General features: G+C 49.6%; 1 protein-coding gene across 1 annotated transcript; it reads right to left on the bottom strand.

Annotated features, from left to right (window-relative positions):
• Positions 1-9640: 9640 nt before the first annotated feature.
• On the bottom strand, positions 9641-14431 carry BARHL2 (BarH like homeobox 2). The gene is made up of 3 exons (XM_077119486.1): positions 13801-14431; positions 11752-11977; positions 9641-9953 (listed from the first exon to the last, which is right to left on the bottom strand). The coding sequence occupies exons 1-3, from the start codon at positions 14429-14431 to the stop codon at positions 9641-9643; spliced, it is 1170 nt and encodes a 389-aa protein (XP_076975601.1).
• Between the last annotated feature and the right edge of the window lie 3125 nt (positions 14432-17556).

Here is a 17556-nt window from a genome sequence, read left to right as displayed (position 1 = left end):
AATGAGTAGGTTGAGGGAAGGAAAGGTGTTATCTCATTAAGGTAATTACTAAGACATCCCCACCATTATATCGGTTTGAAAATGTGGCAATTAAAGCGCCCTACATGGGCTCCTGGAGACAAGGGAACAAGACAGTTCTCTTGGAACTTCTATGTTACGGTTAATGTGTGTCATGTAAATGAAAGGGTAGAATATTGCTATTTAATTCTTTTCTTCAACCCTCTACCCTTACCTCAAATTTCTCTGTGGGTTATAGTTCCTTTCATTTTTTTCTTTCTTTAACCTGAATTTTGTTTCCATGAAAGGTGCCAGATTGATAGTCATGGAAGCTAAACCCTCTATTCATCCACAGAATAACTAGAACACAGGAACTATTTGGACAAGCTGGGCAAGCAACAGCCTAAATCAAAGGGACCTAACCTGCTTCCCCACTCTTTAGTCAGGCAAGTCTCTTTCTCTGGTGAGAAGGCTGCCAAATTCATACACAAAGTCAGAAAAGCTTAAAATACACATAAACAATTTTTTAGCAGTAATCTTATTTCACCACACCCTATAAAAGCTCAATCATGTAGCTTTCCATTCACTCAGACTGAATTTGCATTATTCACTAAATCCACTACCTCTGATCAGTAATTCATTTTCCTTCTTGTCATTGAACTGGTTATCTTGCTCCTTCATTGCTCCACTGCCCTAATCAAGATGACTAATAATGTGATACACCAAATAGCACGTAGAAACCATGCTCACAATTCTTGTTTTCACGTTCTTTGAAGCACTGTTGTTTCAATTTAAGGAAAGAAATCTCAATGTCCATTGATGAAAGAATGGTTGAGTCAATTACGACACATTTACAAGAGAAAATAGTATGACCAGATATCATATTTATAGAGCTTTAAATAATACAGGGAGATACTTGTATTACTACGAAAGAACATAAACAGTATCACAGATGATCATATTTATACACAATGCACAGAAAAAAACTCAAAATAGTAAACCAAACGCTAGCAGTGATTTTCTCTGAGTGATAGAAAACGGATTTTTTTCTTCTCCAGTATTTAACAATTCTCTACTGTGAGCATGCAATAGTAAAATTATAATAGGAAATACAATCACAAACTATACAACAGAAAAAATATTTTTAAAAATTTTTTGTCCTTAAATATTTTTATTGTGAAATTTTTAGAAATTCTATTAATACAAAAATGTACAAGTACATACATTTTTAACACACAAAATTCATTTAATATTTTAATATTTTTTTTACAAAAAGTCTCTTTCTTTTGTGGTAGAATTGGGTTGTATAAATTTCTTTCCATTAAAATTTAAGGTTAAGAATCATCTGAAAATCTGTAATCATGAAGCGTCTCTTCCTTCACTTCTCCCTCCTTCCTCTTAAAGAAATAAAATGGGGAAGGAAAATCTACTAAGTAGATATGTTGTAAAAAGAACTGAAACTTAGAATAGGTATTGAACTAGATGACCGTTGAGATTCCTTGCAACTTTGAGTTTGGATCAAGTTTAGTTATATTTCAAATCCAATTACTTATTACCATAGATGTTGTAAAATATCCTTTTGCCAAATTTCTGACCAGAATCAAGTAATAGTCACATTCCTGTTAAGGGACTAGATCATTCATTGAAGAAAAAGAAAAACCTATAAAACACATTGCCAATAAATGGAATCTTCCTGAAATGTCACTGGACGTATGCAGAATTGCTATAAAGAAGTGGTGTTTTAAATAGCTTTTTTATTGTTTATTTAATCTTGTTCCAAAATATTAATAGTAAGATCCAATAAGTTTACAAACTTAGCTCGTCTTTGCAATATCGACACCCTTCAGTAAGAATGCTTGCACCATGAGACCTTTGGATCACTGACCCTATGAGAAAGCCTGCAAGGAAAAAAAATCAGTAGGATGGAAGCAGACAGAACGGAGAGAGAAGGGATTCCGTGAACCCAGGCCTTAGAAATTTCCAGGCTGACCAAAGCATTCTTCTTTTGAATTTGTGCATCAGCCCTTCCTCACCAGATCCCTGGGTATGTTATCATTACCACCTTCTGAAAAGAAAGCAGTCTTTATTGCTTTATTAAATAAGATAGAAAGACCTTAATGTTTGTATAAATTTAATTGAATTCTACCCTAATAAATATCTTAGTGGGAGGCTTGGGCACATGAAAATAATTGTGCTTTCTGTAGAGATAATTAGGTCACGAGACGCACCGTGGTACACGTGGAGCTGCATAATGTCATCCTCAGGCACCAGCAGGGGCAAAGGGTTTTAAGTCAAAATGATACCATGAGAGGGATAAGAGCAAGGGGGTGAGGACAAGTTTGGGACTAGTCTCTGCCTCGGCAACCACGCACGCCTGGGAAACGCCTTGTTCTAGCTGAGCCAACAAGAAGATGCAAGAAGATCCTGCGATTGCAAGCTCAAGGCCTCTTCCTTTCCAGCTCTCTGATTGGGCGAGGCTAAGGGCTGTCACGTTACACGGAGAAGGGTATTTCCCGCAGCCAGGAACTTGCTCTTGGAGGTTGGCTCCAACGCAAATCTAGAGAAGTTCTAGGAAAATTCAAAATGAAAATTACCAGAAATTTCAAAACCAATCCAGCAAGACAAAGGGAAGCGACCCACCAATGCACTAAACCATTTGCGCTATGATTTCTGGGCCAATCTATCAATGCAAAGCAAGGAAAGATTATGTGATACTTATCCACTTGTTCACATATGAGCATGTTTAATGTAATGCCAGTGTGTTCACTCAAGACCATTGAGGAAGTAGATGTCCCTTTGAAATCCTCTTAATTTAATGAAAAGAATTTGGTAAGCTCCCGTTAATAGAAAGGTTTGTAGAAAATAGGGCAGATGAATAATAAAGTGATGTTTTGAAGTGATTGCAGCTCTGATACACTTGACACCCAAAGGAAACTCTGTCTCTGTTCATATCTTGGCTGAAAACTCCCTGTCCTTAGGCTTGTAAACACCTAGCTTGAGAAAGGTAATAGTTGAAGCAAGAGGAAGTTTGGCAACCAGTTACTTTCATGGTATTAGCAGACAACATTTGCATTTTTCAAAACTTACAAAATGCCAATTTTGTCAAATGAAATATATTAAGAAAATCAAGTTTAAAAATAGATCATTAAAAAAATAGATCATCAGAAAATCATAGCAGTTTACTAAACAGGAAACCTGGCTAGAACGAGAGATCTACTGTGGTGTCTTCACGTGAGAGTCACACTTGAAAACCACAACAAGCACCTTAGCTTCCCTACATAGGAAGTCAGTATCTCCAACTTCCACATCCTTGTCCTAACTATGTCAGCCAATCATTTTAGAATGTAGGCTATTTTCCACCATGGCACGCTAATTTTGGCATAGGAGTGGAGAAGCAATGCATCAGCATTGGCTAATTTCTCTCCCCTTAAGGAAGCATTATAAATGCATATTGCTCCATAGAAAGCTTTCCCTCTCACTTCACGCAAAGACAGACTGTGCCCAAGTGGGCACCCTGGAACATCCCTTCCTTCAGCGCCCAGAGGCTTTCAGAAAAGCCCTGTCTCCCCAGAGGTACCCACTGACTGCCTTAATCTACAAACGTGCAGCTACAAATCTCTATCAGCTCCTAAATTCACTCGGCATTTCTATCTCCTCCAACTATAATGGGGAAGTGGGGGAGGAGACGGAGGAGAATATCGGCAAAGAGACATGGGCTTCCAAAAACTGTGGAAAGACCTAAAGTAGGTAGTTATTTGCAGCCATGAGGCCTTGTGGGGAAAGGGGAGGGCATGGGAGGGAGAGTGCAGGTATAAGTTCTTACCTGAGCAAAGAGTACTTTATTATTTTCACAGGAAAAGGAGGTTTTATATTCCCTTCGGAGCCCACCGAGATGTGAGAGAAGGGCTTTGCCCTGAAGACACAGCCCTAGTACCTTCCGTGAAAGAGTTTGCATTCCTGTCCTAGGTCTATAGGGCCCCCTGTCCTGGTTGGGCCGCACTGCACTGAAACCGGCTCTGCAACCCCGCGCCGGAATTTATGGCTGCAGGTCCTGGGGACGGAAGCGCGCGGAGGCCTGGCTCCGGCACGCACCCCGCCGGGAGCAGGCGCACTGCAGCCAGGTTTGGGGGCCGCGGCTGGAAGTCCCTGGCGACAACGTGCGTGCTAATTGCTCGGAGTGAGCAGGAGGACAGCCACATTGAGGGCCTCCTCACTAAAGAATTAAGTCAGGGGACCGCCAAGGGAGGTGGGAATGGGGGTGAGAATCCATGAGCTCCACAAAGAGCCAAGGTGCCCTTATCATAAATCATGTTCAATCTCGCGCTCGTGAAGGGCCTGTCCTTTCCATGGAGCTCCTGCGGGGGCGATCCGCTGTCCTGGTCGGGAGAGTCGTCGGAGCCGGCTTCCCAAACTCGCGGGAAGCGAAGGCAGGGTGGAAGCAGCGGCATGGATCCGGTCCTCGGCTCGGCCGGACCTGCAGGGGCTGCCGCTTCGAGAGGGCTTCTCCTGGGCCCCCATCCGCTGGAAGCAGACACTCGCCAAGAGCGCTCGGGGCTGCGCTCTCCGAGGAAGTAAAAAGTGTCATTTAGATCTGCTCCACTGACGCCCCTGCCGCAGCCGCAGCACAGGGACTTGGAAGTAACAGACCCGAGGGCCCGCTCCTCCCCAGCTGGCTTCCACTAAGAACTTGTTAAATAGGGACCGTTTACAACTATGTGATGATATTGTGAGCTATTAGATACCAAGAATGGAATGATCATATGGTAAGAATGTTCGTTTTTCTATGTTGTTATGCTTAAAAAAAAATTTTTAATTTAAAAAAAAAATTAGGGACGGTGTAGAGTTGATCTGTCACTTAGCACTACTTACCCCGACATTTTTTGTTTGTTGAATTACTTTATTGATCTGAAGACTTTGTTCCTTGGAATGTAACCCTGGCTGGAGCTAATCAGTAAATGCTGCAGAGGAGGGCGCTTTGTAATCATCTCGCGTACCTCCCCGGCGCGCCCCCTGCGGTCGCCCAGGCCTTCCTGGAAACCAGGCAGCCCTGGGTACCTCGCTCCACCGAGCGAGCTGGGAGCTGTCTGTGGTACTAGAAGAGAAACCGAGAGGGAAGGCCAAAAGGGAGAAAAAAGAAGATGCAAAAAGGAGAGAAACTGAGAATGCAAGGTTGGTCGAGACCGTCCACCCATCAACACTGGGACTGACACGCATCCCCAGAGATCTTCAAATCTCCTGGAAAGAAAGGAGGGGGAAAACCCCTTCTGACCATCTCCTGGCAGGGACAGCTTATCCAGTTTTCCAATGCAAGAGAGTGCTGATTTGTCCTTTCTCTTGAAAGCACCCTCCTACCCCACACCCGCACCCTAACTGAGCCCTGAGGGTGTTCAACCCACCAAAAGGTAGGAAGAGAAGGGTACTCACCCTGCTAGGAGGCCCCAACTCCAGGGAAAGCTGCAAGTGGTAGAGAGGAAGGCTGGAGATGGCCAAGGAAGTGGGACTGGACAAGCAGCCCACCAGGTAAACTCTTTGAGCATCCCCCCACTCACTCATCCACCCACACCTCTTCCTAGAGCCAACATCCAGGGCACCGGGCAAGCCAGCTTTCTGTCATTAAGGATTCCTGGTTAGGGAGGAGACATCAGTTCCCTTCCATGCTCAGCCCTGTCCCTGGCCATGCCTACCACACCAGTCAGTCTCTCTCTAAGCCTGTCGACGTCAAGCCATGCATGGCTTTTTAGAAAATCAAACAGCTCTCTTCTAGTATATTTTTATAATCATGTGGCTGAACTGAAACTAAAGTTTCCCTAGCCCCAGGGAGAGCTTTTCCAAATATTTTTAGAGAGTTAAAAATACAACAAAACAAATGACTCACAAGCTGCCTCTTTAAAGAGGGGAGGTGGGATTTGGCAGACTCCTGGGGAAGCATTGCCTAGGCAGGAGTCAGATGGCAGGGAGGGGCGGGGAGAGAAGGATAGGTTGAATGGTGAGCAGTTTTGTTTTGTTGCAACAGAGGAAATCTGTGGTCTAATTTGCCATCATGTGCGCTTTCATTTTAAGGGGCGGAGCAAAAATAAACTGATACAGGGTGGTAGGTATATTTGCTGGAGGCATGGAGCCAAGCAGCAATCATTACTTTGCAACTCATTGAAAATGCTGGCTTGGGCTAGAATGGCTTGGCTGCTAGCCGAAAAGTTAACTTCCTTCTTCACACTCACTACAGATTTGTGCTAGGTTTGCTGTGGTCCCTGAGCAGATCTTGGGGTAGGCAAATCTCAGGAGCCTTTGTGGCTTTTTAAGCATCTTAGATTGCCATTGAAAGTCCCTGTTTTTCCAGCCCCCACCTCAATCAAAGGAACAATCCAAATGGAGAGTAGCCATGGAGTGCCCTTCAGACACCAGCTGAAGGTGGGAAATAGAAAAAGAGTGCAGCTCCTAGGGACAGCCATCATCTGGGCCTCAGTAAGAACTCCGGATCACCCATGAGCAAAAGCCTTTGCCTGTTCTCTTGTTCTTTACTTCTTAGAAAACCTGGGGTTGCTCTTCTTACCTCTTAGCCAGCCCCCACCCCCAACTTACTTGGGCAGGCAGAGAAGAACAGAAGGACCCTTTGTGAGGGAAAGGACGTGATTTGTGTTTGGTTTTAAAGCAGTAGTTTGGAGACATTTGAATACTAGGGGATCTGCTGAGGTGCCCTTGGCAGTACTACTACAGAAAGAAAAGAATAAAAAGAAGCTGGAATCCAACACCCAACTTTCTTCCCGGGACACTCCCCTTTCCCAACTTTGAATTTGCCAATTTGTATGCAATAGTAAGTAACCAAAGCAAATTTGAAGGAGAATTGATATTTTCAGCTGTACAATTTAGGGGTGAAAGAAAAGATGAATGAAAAAAAGCAAATTTGGGGAGACTCCAGTGTAGGCAGGATATTCGCTTCCAGCAGTGAAATAAGAGGTTAAGAAACCTTGGTCTCTGTAGACCTAGTACTTCCCCTGAATTGTCTCCCTAGGGAGTCCAGATTCTGCCTTGAGAGTAAAGCAGCAGCAGGCAGTCTCTCTGGCATAGTGGCTGGTGGGACTGCTGGCCCGCTGCTGGCAGCAGCTTGGTGCTGTGGCCTCATTCAGATTTGTGGGCTTATTTTCCCCAACCAGACTGACGTTGTTCTGTGTATGGAGTTTGGATGTGGGTACTCCAGTGTCCTCCCACGTCACCCTTGTGCCCAGAGGTGGTCAGTTCCAGGTCCCTTGCAGACAGAAGCTGTAGCACCCTGAAAGTTACAAAAGTGCCTTTGTAGGCCTACGCAGGCCATTTTCTAATGGTTTAACATTGATTGTAAAACACAACAGCTAAGATGGAACAATGAGAGTCTGTAGAGCGCCCAGGCATTGGGCCTCCCCCTGGACACAGTTGCACCCAGTTTCCAGCCAAGCCCAGCCGTCTGAGGTTGCTCCAGCTCAGCAGGCAGAAAATGAGAAGGACCAGTCAGACCCTTTTGTTAGAATCAGACAAGACCAAAACCATTTTTAAAGCAAATTGATGAGCCGAAGAGAAATCTGCAAACCACTCCCTAATTAGCCAAGGCCTGATCAAGGCGCCTGAGGCAATTTCCTCCTGGATTTCACCTCTTTCTTCACCTCTTTCCTTCCCACCCCCTACCAACACACCCCCCCCCACACCACTCCACATTAAAAAAATAAAATGTGTTTAACTCTACTAAGGTCCACAAGCACCAGAGAAAACTGGAGGAGAGGGAAGTCTGGATGTGTTTCTAGCTGCTTGCCTTATCGCTTTGTCACTGTTCCAAGGCAGAAGTGGGGATAGAAAGGTGAGGATACTCAGATGGAGGATTTGACTCTCTGGCTAATCAAGAAGTGACCTTGGGGCTGGAGAGGAATGGGGTGCAGCCCAGGAACTGTACCTTCAGTCCTTCAGTCCAGTTGTTCCTCTGTAATAATCCTGAGCACTGGGCCTGATGGGGAAATGGCTTGAACGCCTGAGGCCAAAGTCCAGCCCAGGCTTGGAGTGCTCCAAGCATTTGCACGCTTACACAAGTTCCTCAAGGAGGCAACGGGCCTCCTCTACCCTCTGGGCAGTCTCCTATTTAGCGGTCCCAGACGATTCGGGGGTGCAAATAAAAGGCTTGACGCGACAGAGCTCAACGTTGTGTGCCCTCTGCAAACACAACGAACTCACTAGGACAAGCCGCGCTGAGTGGGGCTGGGAGCCGGGACAGAGAAGACGAGGATCAAAGGCGCAGCGAGGGTTTGTTAGCAGGACTTCTCCGCACCGCACCCCCCTGCCCCCGGCCCCCCGGCCGGGGCGTCCTAATTGCACGCCCCACGGCCTCCCGCTCGCAGGCTGTCGGGCCGTGAGGGCGCCCAGCCGCGGGCGGCGCAACAGCTGCGAGGCCCGCAGAAAGCAGTCCGCGGAGCTCCGGGCCCCTGCCGGCGTCTCTGCTGCCCGCGCTCAGGACTCTCGCCGCCCCAGGAAGACCCCTAGGAAAGGGGGGAGGGGTGTACACAGGGATCCCCACAGCCAGCGAAGCGGGGGGCGCCTGGCAGGCCGGGACAGCAGAGGAGATTGCTCTTACCCTCTTACCCAGCATCAACAGCCTACAAGCACAGACTTTCTTCCGTGGCCTCGCCGGCGGCTCCGAAAGATCCATTTAAAAAGAAAGGAACTCGCACATATCGAATAACGAGGCTCGGTAGAAGTCACCATGAAAAAAGGAGCTGTTCTTACACAACTCAACCCAACGTCTGTAAAGTCCTAATATTCCGGAAGGGATTTTTTTTCCCTAAACCAAGTTAATTGTGTCATTATCGTACATTCTGCCTTAGTAAAATCAGCTCCCTTGGATTTCATCACTTGTTAAAAAAAGATAAACTTTATTTTGTTTTAATTTTCAATCACAAAAAAATCTATATTTTTGTCTAAGCATTTATTTTACTGAATCAAAAAGACATGAAAAGAAAACTCATGTTTTTACTAACGTATATAAGTGACTCTTTTTTGGACAACATATAATAAATATGATATATCACTTATCACTCAGTCTTTCAAATGTACATTTTTTTCATATTATGGAGCATGCCACTTTTCCAAAAGAAAAAAGGTCATGAGAAATCAGTGCAAAGTTCTCAGTTACTTTCCTCTTTTCTCTGGGGCAGGCAGAATGTCCACAGCGACGCCTTCTGCCTCCAAGTCTGAGGCTTTCTGTCCATTCTCTCTGCCTGTGCGGTTTCCTCTCTGTGCCCTTCTTTCTTTCCTCCTTAACCCTCCCCCCTCCCTCCCTCCTGTTTGTCCTTAAAGTCATTTTTTAATAGAACTTGAGGTTTTGTTTTCGTTAATGCTCTGACTTACTGGTCACACTTTGTGTTGGGTCAGCGTTTTCCCCAGTCATACTGCAGTGGGGGAGCTTTCCAGCTCTGTCTCTGGGGGGGGGGGGGGCAGGGGAGATAGCAGAGGGCTGTCTGCTCCTGGGCGACCCCCTGCCCATTGGTGAGCATCTTCCTCTCGGTACTCCTCTGCGTCTGGACGTCGGCTGCAAGGGAGGCTCCACAGCCTGGTGCAGGGAGAGGTGGGGCAGCTGTCTGGGGCAGGGCGGGGAAGCGACTGCAGCGCTGCCACTGCGGCTCGCTCTTCATCGGGGGTGCGGGGTGCCCGGAATAGGGTTAGACAAAGGATTAAGCGCTGGCTGCCCCCCGGGTCCAAGGCCGTGGATGAGCACGCGGGGTACGAGGGGCCGCTGCAGTTGGGGATGGGGCGCTGGAGGAGTCCGGTACATGCTGCTGTACATGGCAGCGGCGGCCGCTGCCGCGGTAGTACTGTCCATGCTGCCCAGCAGGCTTGGGTGGTAGAAATAAGGTGACGGAAACATCCTCTGCAGCGCCGAGTAGTTCCCTGCCTCGGCTAACAGCTCCAGGCCCACTGCAGTCTGCCGCTTCCACTTGGTTCTGAAAGAAAGCGGGTGTGCACGCACGCCGCGGCTGTGGGCACCGTCCCGCGCCGCGGCCCCTTCTCGAACCCCTCCCGCCCCCTCCTCCCCCGCGTGGCAGGAAGACTTAGAAAGCTCTGAGAACTGGGAATGCACCACACCTTCTGCCCCCATCTTGCTTACAGAGAGACAAACCCAAATCAATTTCGTTAATTACACCCTCAACATCTGAGACACACAAATGAAATCCTACAAGCTTTGCGCCTTTTCCTGCCCCTCTGTTCTATCACATAGTTTGGCTACTTCCTGAAACTTTCCTCTTTCCACATGCGGGTTCTCCTTCCTCCCATAATTCCCCTCCTGCGTGCCCCCTCCCCCAACAATCCCAGAGCGTCCACTTTCTGCTCCTCCCCCACCCCCTCCAAGAGGGAAGAAACCTCAAACAAAGGGATGCAAAGGACTCAGAGACTCTTGAGCCTTGGACCCGGTTCACTCTCAGTCCCCAGGGCTGTAGAGACACCCCTCTCTGCCTGACAGTAGACGGGGGCTTAGGGCGGCCAGGACAAGATTTTTTGATGAAATCTGTTTGAGGGAGGGCTCTCCCAAGGGGACAGTACTTTGGGGCCATAGGAGGGGGGGGTGTGTGGGGAGAATGCATTTCAAGATATTTTTCTCCTCAAGGAGAGAGTAAAAATTAAAACCTGAGATCAGCTTTTCTAGGTCTCCTCCTACCCTCTTGCACACCCACTACAAGAAGAGGTGAACAAGCTTTTGCTGAAGTACCTGATGAAGGAATGCAGGGCTGGTGGGCCATCCATACCCAGCAGCTCCAGTCAAATTAATAAACATGTCGCCCATTTTAAATTGGCTACAAATGACACTAATGTTTTCCGACAGAATTAGGGTGGCTGAAACCGTATGTAATGAGACAGAAAATTATGGTAAAGATGACAACTGGATGGGCTTTTCCAACCGCACTTATGGACGATTAAAACACAAATGAGATAAAATAAGGGGGAGAAAAAAATCAAGGCGAAGGAACAATCGCCAGGCTTGGAAAATACAACACAGCCTGAGCCTCGGATTGCTCTGATTCTTCAAGTGCTGCCAGATTCTTTACTAATTTCCTTCCAAGGGAAGCAGCGGTTGGGGGGGGGGGGGGCGGGCGGTAACTCTGCAGCACCCTTTTTCTCTATCAAGGTAAGCTGGGGTAGCCAATACTGGGGACAGACCCCTGGACCAGTCACTTAGCCAGCTGCCCAATTCTTCTGCCTCTACTAACCCAGCCCTAGCCCAGCTGGGATCTCCAAGCCAAGGCGATTGTGCTCTCTGATCCTAACTCTTGCAGCTGCCTCACAGGCCAAGATAAGGACATTAAACTGAGGCGGGTGGTGCAGTTCTGCCCAACCGCATAGCTGGGCAGCAGTGCTGGTTCAGGACATTTGGAACCAAGCCTGGGGCAGGCCCAAGAGGTCCACTGCACTGACTGTCTGGGTCTGTGTGACAAGCACACAGATGTCTCAATTTGAGAATGTGTTGGTTGATTAATTGGGAGGTGGACCAGGCGGTAGGGAGCAGGGGTGTTTCATCAGCTTGATTTGAGAGGGAAAGGAGCACCTGTAAGACTCTTAGAAGTGCAAAATTCTCTGAACTTCTGCTGCCTCAAGGTCCCACTCACCCTGGGGATGTGACTAATCCCTGCCCTCGCCAAAAAGCACCTAACCCCCCACTCCCCGGCCCTCTGAGTCTTGGGCCCTAGAATCTCCCTGGACCAGGGGGAAAGAGTGGTGCAGTGGTCGTGACACTGCCTCTCTCACCTGCGGTTCTGGTACCAGGTCTTGACCTGGGTGTCAGTGAGGTTGAGTGCAGCAGCCAAGTCCATGCGATCCTGCACACTCAGGTACTTTTGTCGCTCAAAGCTACGCTCCAGTTGATTGAGCTGGTGGTCTGAGAAAGCCGTCCTAGCTTTGCGAGGCTTCTTGGCTCTCACAGGGGGGCTCTCTCGGCTACTGGTAATCTCCCGGTCTCCTTCCTCCTTTGTGCCTAGACAAAAAGCCATCCACAACCACAAGTTAGCCTGGAATGGGGAAGGGTGGCATGTCCTCCTGGCACACTCATCCACATTCCCAAGCCAGCCGCCAGTCTTGGGGGACTAGACTCTGCCACCACCACCACCGCCATCACTCCCGAACATGCAAACATGCTGGGCCTTAGCCAGCGTGGAGGAGGATCATTTCTGGAAAAGAGTATGGGACCATGTGCAGAGCATCTAAAATGTTTCTGAGAAGGTTTCTGATCTTTGCATTGGTGGAAGTTAAAAGGGATAGAAAAAAATACTTTCCAATAAATGGTCCATTTGTTAGCATTATTTCCTTGGTCGGGGAGAGACACCATCCCTGTCCTTTATTGTTTTCGTTATGACTTTGTTTTTCTGATTTGGTAGTTTTCAAAGAGTCTTTCCATTCTATTTTGTTTTATTTTGATTTTAGAAGGGGCAACTTGTTTGTTTACTGCAAGGTATAGGCATTTGGTTTTCTCTTTCAGATGCACTTGGGAAATGCTGAAATCAAGCTCTCTGCAGCCGCTTACATCGAGTCTTTTAAAGCTTCAGAAAGATATCTCACCCGACACCGAGTTGAGCTCAAAATCACTGAGCCCATCCAGGTGACAGCACAGAGATTTCCGGATTCTATTTGTCAACTTTGGTTTTTTACTGAGATGCTGGAAAATCGATATGTCAATCCTCTCTGTTTGTACCCGTTTTTGCAGCACTCCTTGATCTTCCCTGTAGGAAGAACAATAATCTCTCTAATTGACCCACTGGGGAGGTTGGTGCACAAAAAATCGCCAGACCAGACTGTACATCTGTTTTGGGCAATGTTATGCTAATGCTAAAATAGTAAAATGAGAAGCCAATATCCTATTTTCCAGACGGTTGGCACACATTTCTCCCAAAGACAGCAAAAATTAATAATAATAATAAACCTATCATTAAAGGAAAAATAACTCTCCTGGTATATTGAAATTCTTCTGTCATGCAAAGACCAGAGCACTTACTTATGAAACTGTCTGAGGCAAAAATGGAAAAAGGGAGTTGAAGGACAATCTCAAATAGTTATCTTCTGTTTTACAAAAATAGATAATTCACTTTCATAAAATTTTACTTTCATAAATGCTACCTCCCAGTTACTTTCAGAAACCAAAAATCTTACCAAGATATGATACTCATTTGGGACTGTGGGGTAAGAAGTGCGTTCGAAACACTAATTATAATTTTTTTCGGTGGCAGCTTCCCTATATTAATCATGATCTAACTTAAAAGTTGCTTTCTAACTCAATTTGAATTTTCTTCCTTCATTAAATCTGATATTTCTGTGAGGGTCTGTTGAAAATATGTTGGGGGGTGGAGAAATCATTTGCATCAGAGAATAAACACCAGGTTGTGTTCACGCCCCTAAACACCCTGCTCGCTAGGTCGGCTTCTCCTCCCCATCTCCCCACATCTTCATTCCCAAGGTCTCGGCTAGAAAGACTTCAAGCCAGTCCCTTTTACCAACGAAAAGTATTTCCCATCAGATAGCCTCCGCTTCCCCCGCCCTCCACCCCCAACAAATTAAAATTAAATAAAACAAAGAAAGGAGCCGGATGGCGGTAAAGGTTTAGAAATGTAACAATACACAGAACTTCGGACCAGTCCCCAAATCGCGCGCCCAGGCCTCCATCCAGCTTGCAATCTGTTGACCGTCACTCAATCGCCAGAGAAGCTCTCGGAATAACTGTAAGAGATTCGCCGGGAGGCTGAAGGGAAGAAAGGGAAGCGAGAGGAAAAGGTAGACTGTTGAGAGAGCCAGGGCTGCGCGACTCACCGTGGCATTTGATGTCGCTCTGGGAATCTTCTCGCTTGTCGAGTTTGGCTTTGCTGTCCTCCTGCTCGAGCTTCGGCCTGAAGCTCTCGTGCGCGGCGTTGCTCTCTTGCTTCGGGGTGTGGTGGGGAGAGGAGACGCTGGTACTGTAGGGTGCACACGCCGCCAGAGGTTTGCTGTCGCCCAAGATGTCCTTAATTAAGAAAGAAGATGTGGAAGTCCTGGGGGCCGAGGCGGCCGAGCCCAGCTGCTGGGCCGGCGGTGGCTGTTGCTGCTGCGGCGGCGGCGGCGGCGGCTGTTGTTGGGGCGAAGGCTGCAAACTTTGCGTCTGTGCCGCGGCTGGAGGCGGCGGCTGTTGGCTGTGGTGGAGGTGGTGGTGGTGCTGGGGCCCGTCTGCTACCAGATGCTGCTCCGGAGGCTCCATGGTGACCGAGATGGGAGAAGAAGGCGCCGTTCCTACCGTATCAATCTCCGAGCAGGGGGACGGGGTGGCCTGACTCCTAAAATCCGCGGTCCTGGCCTCCCCGAGAGGGCGGAAATCTCCATTCATTATGCCGGGACTGCCCGAACTGGCACTGGACAAAATCGTATCTATTCCAAAACTCGACCCGCTGGCCCCTTCCATTGTTGTCATTTCTACATGAGGTCCATGCCACTCCGCCGCTCAGCAGCCGCCCAACAAAGCAAAGCAATCTATCGATCGTAAAACAAACACTAAACAATCTTGCCGCCGCTTAAAAAAAAAAAAAAGTAGTGGGGCGGGGACGACGAAGGAAGAATAATTGGGAGGTGGCAATCGATGAACCCTTTCAATACAACTTTGTGTTTTCTTATGCAAAAAAAGTAGGATTGGGGAAAAGTAAGACGGGGGGGAAGTTACAAAAATTTTTGAGAAAGCGCGGACCGTGCACGCGGGTAACGACCGCGCACGTGGTGCGCCAGTGGTAGCGCCGGGGACCCGGTCGAAGGCGCAGGCGGCAAAAGGCGACCCCGACGCCGCCGCTGCCGCCGCCGCCGCCTAGGTCTGCCCACAGCCTGGCACCGGGCGACAGCGGCGGCGGCGGCGGAAGTGGCAAGTGCAGCGACCGCGAAGCGCGGAATGCCCGCGCGCCCTCGGAACTGCCCGGCGGCTTTCCGAGGTGGCTGCAGCGTGCGTCTCCGCCGCCCCGAAGCGGAGTTTCTGAACTTTTTTGGAAAGTTGCGGAGCGGAGACGCGACAGTGGCCGCGACAACCCGAAGAAGAGGAAAAACAGGAGGCGGCAGAGACGCGGCACCGGACGACTCCGACCGCTGCCGGGCGCGTTCGCTTGTAATCCGGAGGCTCCCGGGCGGCGCCGACCCCCTCCCGTGACGTCACGGCCACTACCGCCGCTCCCCGCACCGCGCAGGGCCCGCGCCCCCGCCGCCCTGGCCGCGCGCCTGGCCCCGCGCCCCGATTGGGCGCGCCCGCGCGAGCGAGCGACGCCGACGTACCGGGAGCCAATGGACGCGCGGCTCGCGAGCCCGTCAGCGAGCGCGGCTCCGGCCCAGCTGCTCTTTTGAGAACCCGCGCATCCCCCTTTCCTGCAGCCCTGAGCCGAACAGCAAGTCGTATGGTGGTCCTGGTGTCCACAAATCACGCGTGAGGGGCAAAGGGAGAGAGGGGAGAGAGCAGAGTGAGACTAGAGAAAACAGAAAGGGGAAGAAAAAAAAAAGGAGATAGCAACGTCTTGCCCGATGCCTTAAGAAGTTAGAGGAGGGAGGGAAAAGAGGCGGCGGGAAGGAAAAGAATATGCGGCCGACTTATCTTTAGATCCCAGCCGGGCCACCCCCGCTGCATCCCTAGGCACGGGCTTTACTAATAGGAAGGCTCGGATTTGTCCCCCAAAGGGCCCAGGCGCTCGGTTCCGGCGCAGCCGGGCGGCCCCTCTGCGGGGGGGATGGAGCTCGCACAGCGTCCACCTGCTACTCTCGGGGAGGAAGGGGTCCGCGGCTCGGAACCAGGGGCCCAGCCTGGTCTCCAAATCAGAGCCCGGAGATGGGGAAAGTGGTGGGCCAATGTTTGAAAGTGGGCCACCACTTTCTCCGGAAAGGGGAAAATAACGCCCCTGAGGTGTTCTCTATAACGCCCCTGAGGTGTTCTCTAGTGGCAAGAACAGCCTCGGTTCACTGCTGCCTTAGGCCGGCGCCGGGCTCGGGTTGAAGCCCCTTCCCAGGGCGCGATGGCGGGTCGGTAGCCTGTGCCCTGGCCGCTCCACTTCTCGCGCGCGCTCTAGCTCTCGGCTCTGTGCGGCCGACCACTCACTTTGGAAAGGAAACAGTCACTGTATATCGCTTGGGACCCGGAACATGACTGTGACGCCTCGTCGGAGGTTATCAACTTGTATTATTTTCTCTAGGACGTCTCCAACCTGTCTCTTGTTGAATGTCAGAGTAATGGGAAATGCCAGTGACAAGACGGCGTATTACTCCTGATTAAGTGCCGTGTCAACCTAATTAGCAGAGTAATTATAAGGTGCTAATGAATGATTCAAAGTTCTTTGAGTTACATTTTACTCCAAATTACCATTTTAAGAACCCTATGAATCTGCATGGCTGGCATCGCCTCCGTGACTACATGTAGAATGATGTTCGAAAAGACCTTTAAAGTCTCCATGGACTGGGCCGAAATTTGGGAGTTGGTTGCGGTTCCGTAGGTTACAGAACCTTTTTTTTTTTTAATTGGGAACTTTTTTCTATTGGGAACGGGGCGGGGTGTCAGTGAGGCCAATGACCTCCTGGGACAAGATATTACCTGTCTGTCGGAACTGCATCTGTGTGCGTCCTGGGTCCGGAAGGGGGTAGGTGGGAAAGGCATCCTGCCGGCGTTTTCCTAGGGAAATCGATGTGTTTGACCCAGAAAAAAGCCCGCGCTATTTTCAGGGTGTGTTGAGCTGGGTTTTAAAAACTCATCTTCGTGCCGTTTTTCACGAGTCTGTCGCTGAGGAGAGCGGCGGGGAGAGGAAGAACCGAGGCGAAGAGATGTACAATCCGGACCGCTCTCGTTTCTCTCAAAAGGCGAGGGGAGTTGGCGGAGGAACCGGGGTTGGTGAGCCGAGGCGGGACCCGGGGCGTGCCCCACGCAGAGGCCGACGCCGGCCTGGTGGGGTAGGGGAGAGGGCCCCACGGGAGTGCGTGCCTGGGCCCGGCCGGGTGGGATCCGATCACTCTGTCCCCAGGAGTCGCGGAGGGCCTGAACGAAGGGGGGAGTGGGATTGGAGTAGACGCTTTTGAAGCGGGAACTGCGCGTTGGCCAGGCAGAATCTCCGGGGAACCTGCCGGCGGGTCTTGGCCTTCCCGCCATGGACTTCAGCGCCACGGGCCCAGGACGCGCAAGGACGATTATCCCGAAGGCTGCAAACCCGGCTTGGCTCGTAAGGCCGCACACCCTCGCGGCCTCGGCACCCCGCGCCCCTGGCACAGTTGACTACTGCGGGAAGGTGGGGAGGGCACAGGGGCTGCCCGAGACTGCAGGCGGAGGCTCTGCATCCTTCCCCCTTCAGATATCGATTAGGGTTCTTCCCGTTCTGACATCACCCAACAACTTCCCGAATGAAGTGCGCGTCCTCCCGGCCCTGCGGGCTTCAACCCGGACTCCCCTCACTACCTAATCAGGCTGGGGAAAGGAAAAAAATAAATATAAAATGTAGAACTGCCAGCAAGGCACAAATCAGTTATTCTCGACCTTGATAAATAATTCATTAAAGCCTGTTTTTGTTTTGTTCCGACGCCTAAAATGAC

Source organism: Tamandua tetradactyla, chromosome 11 (assembly GCF_023851605.1).
Source record: "Tamandua tetradactyla isolate mTamTet1 chromosome 11, mTamTet1.pri, whole genome shotgun sequence".
In the NCBI taxonomy this organism is placed as follows: domain Eukaryota; kingdom Metazoa; phylum Chordata; class Mammalia; order Pilosa; family Myrmecophagidae; genus Tamandua; species Tamandua tetradactyla.
The sequence above is the reverse complement of the archived record's forward strand: the minus strand, read 5'-3'. Positions and strand labels throughout refer to the sequence as shown.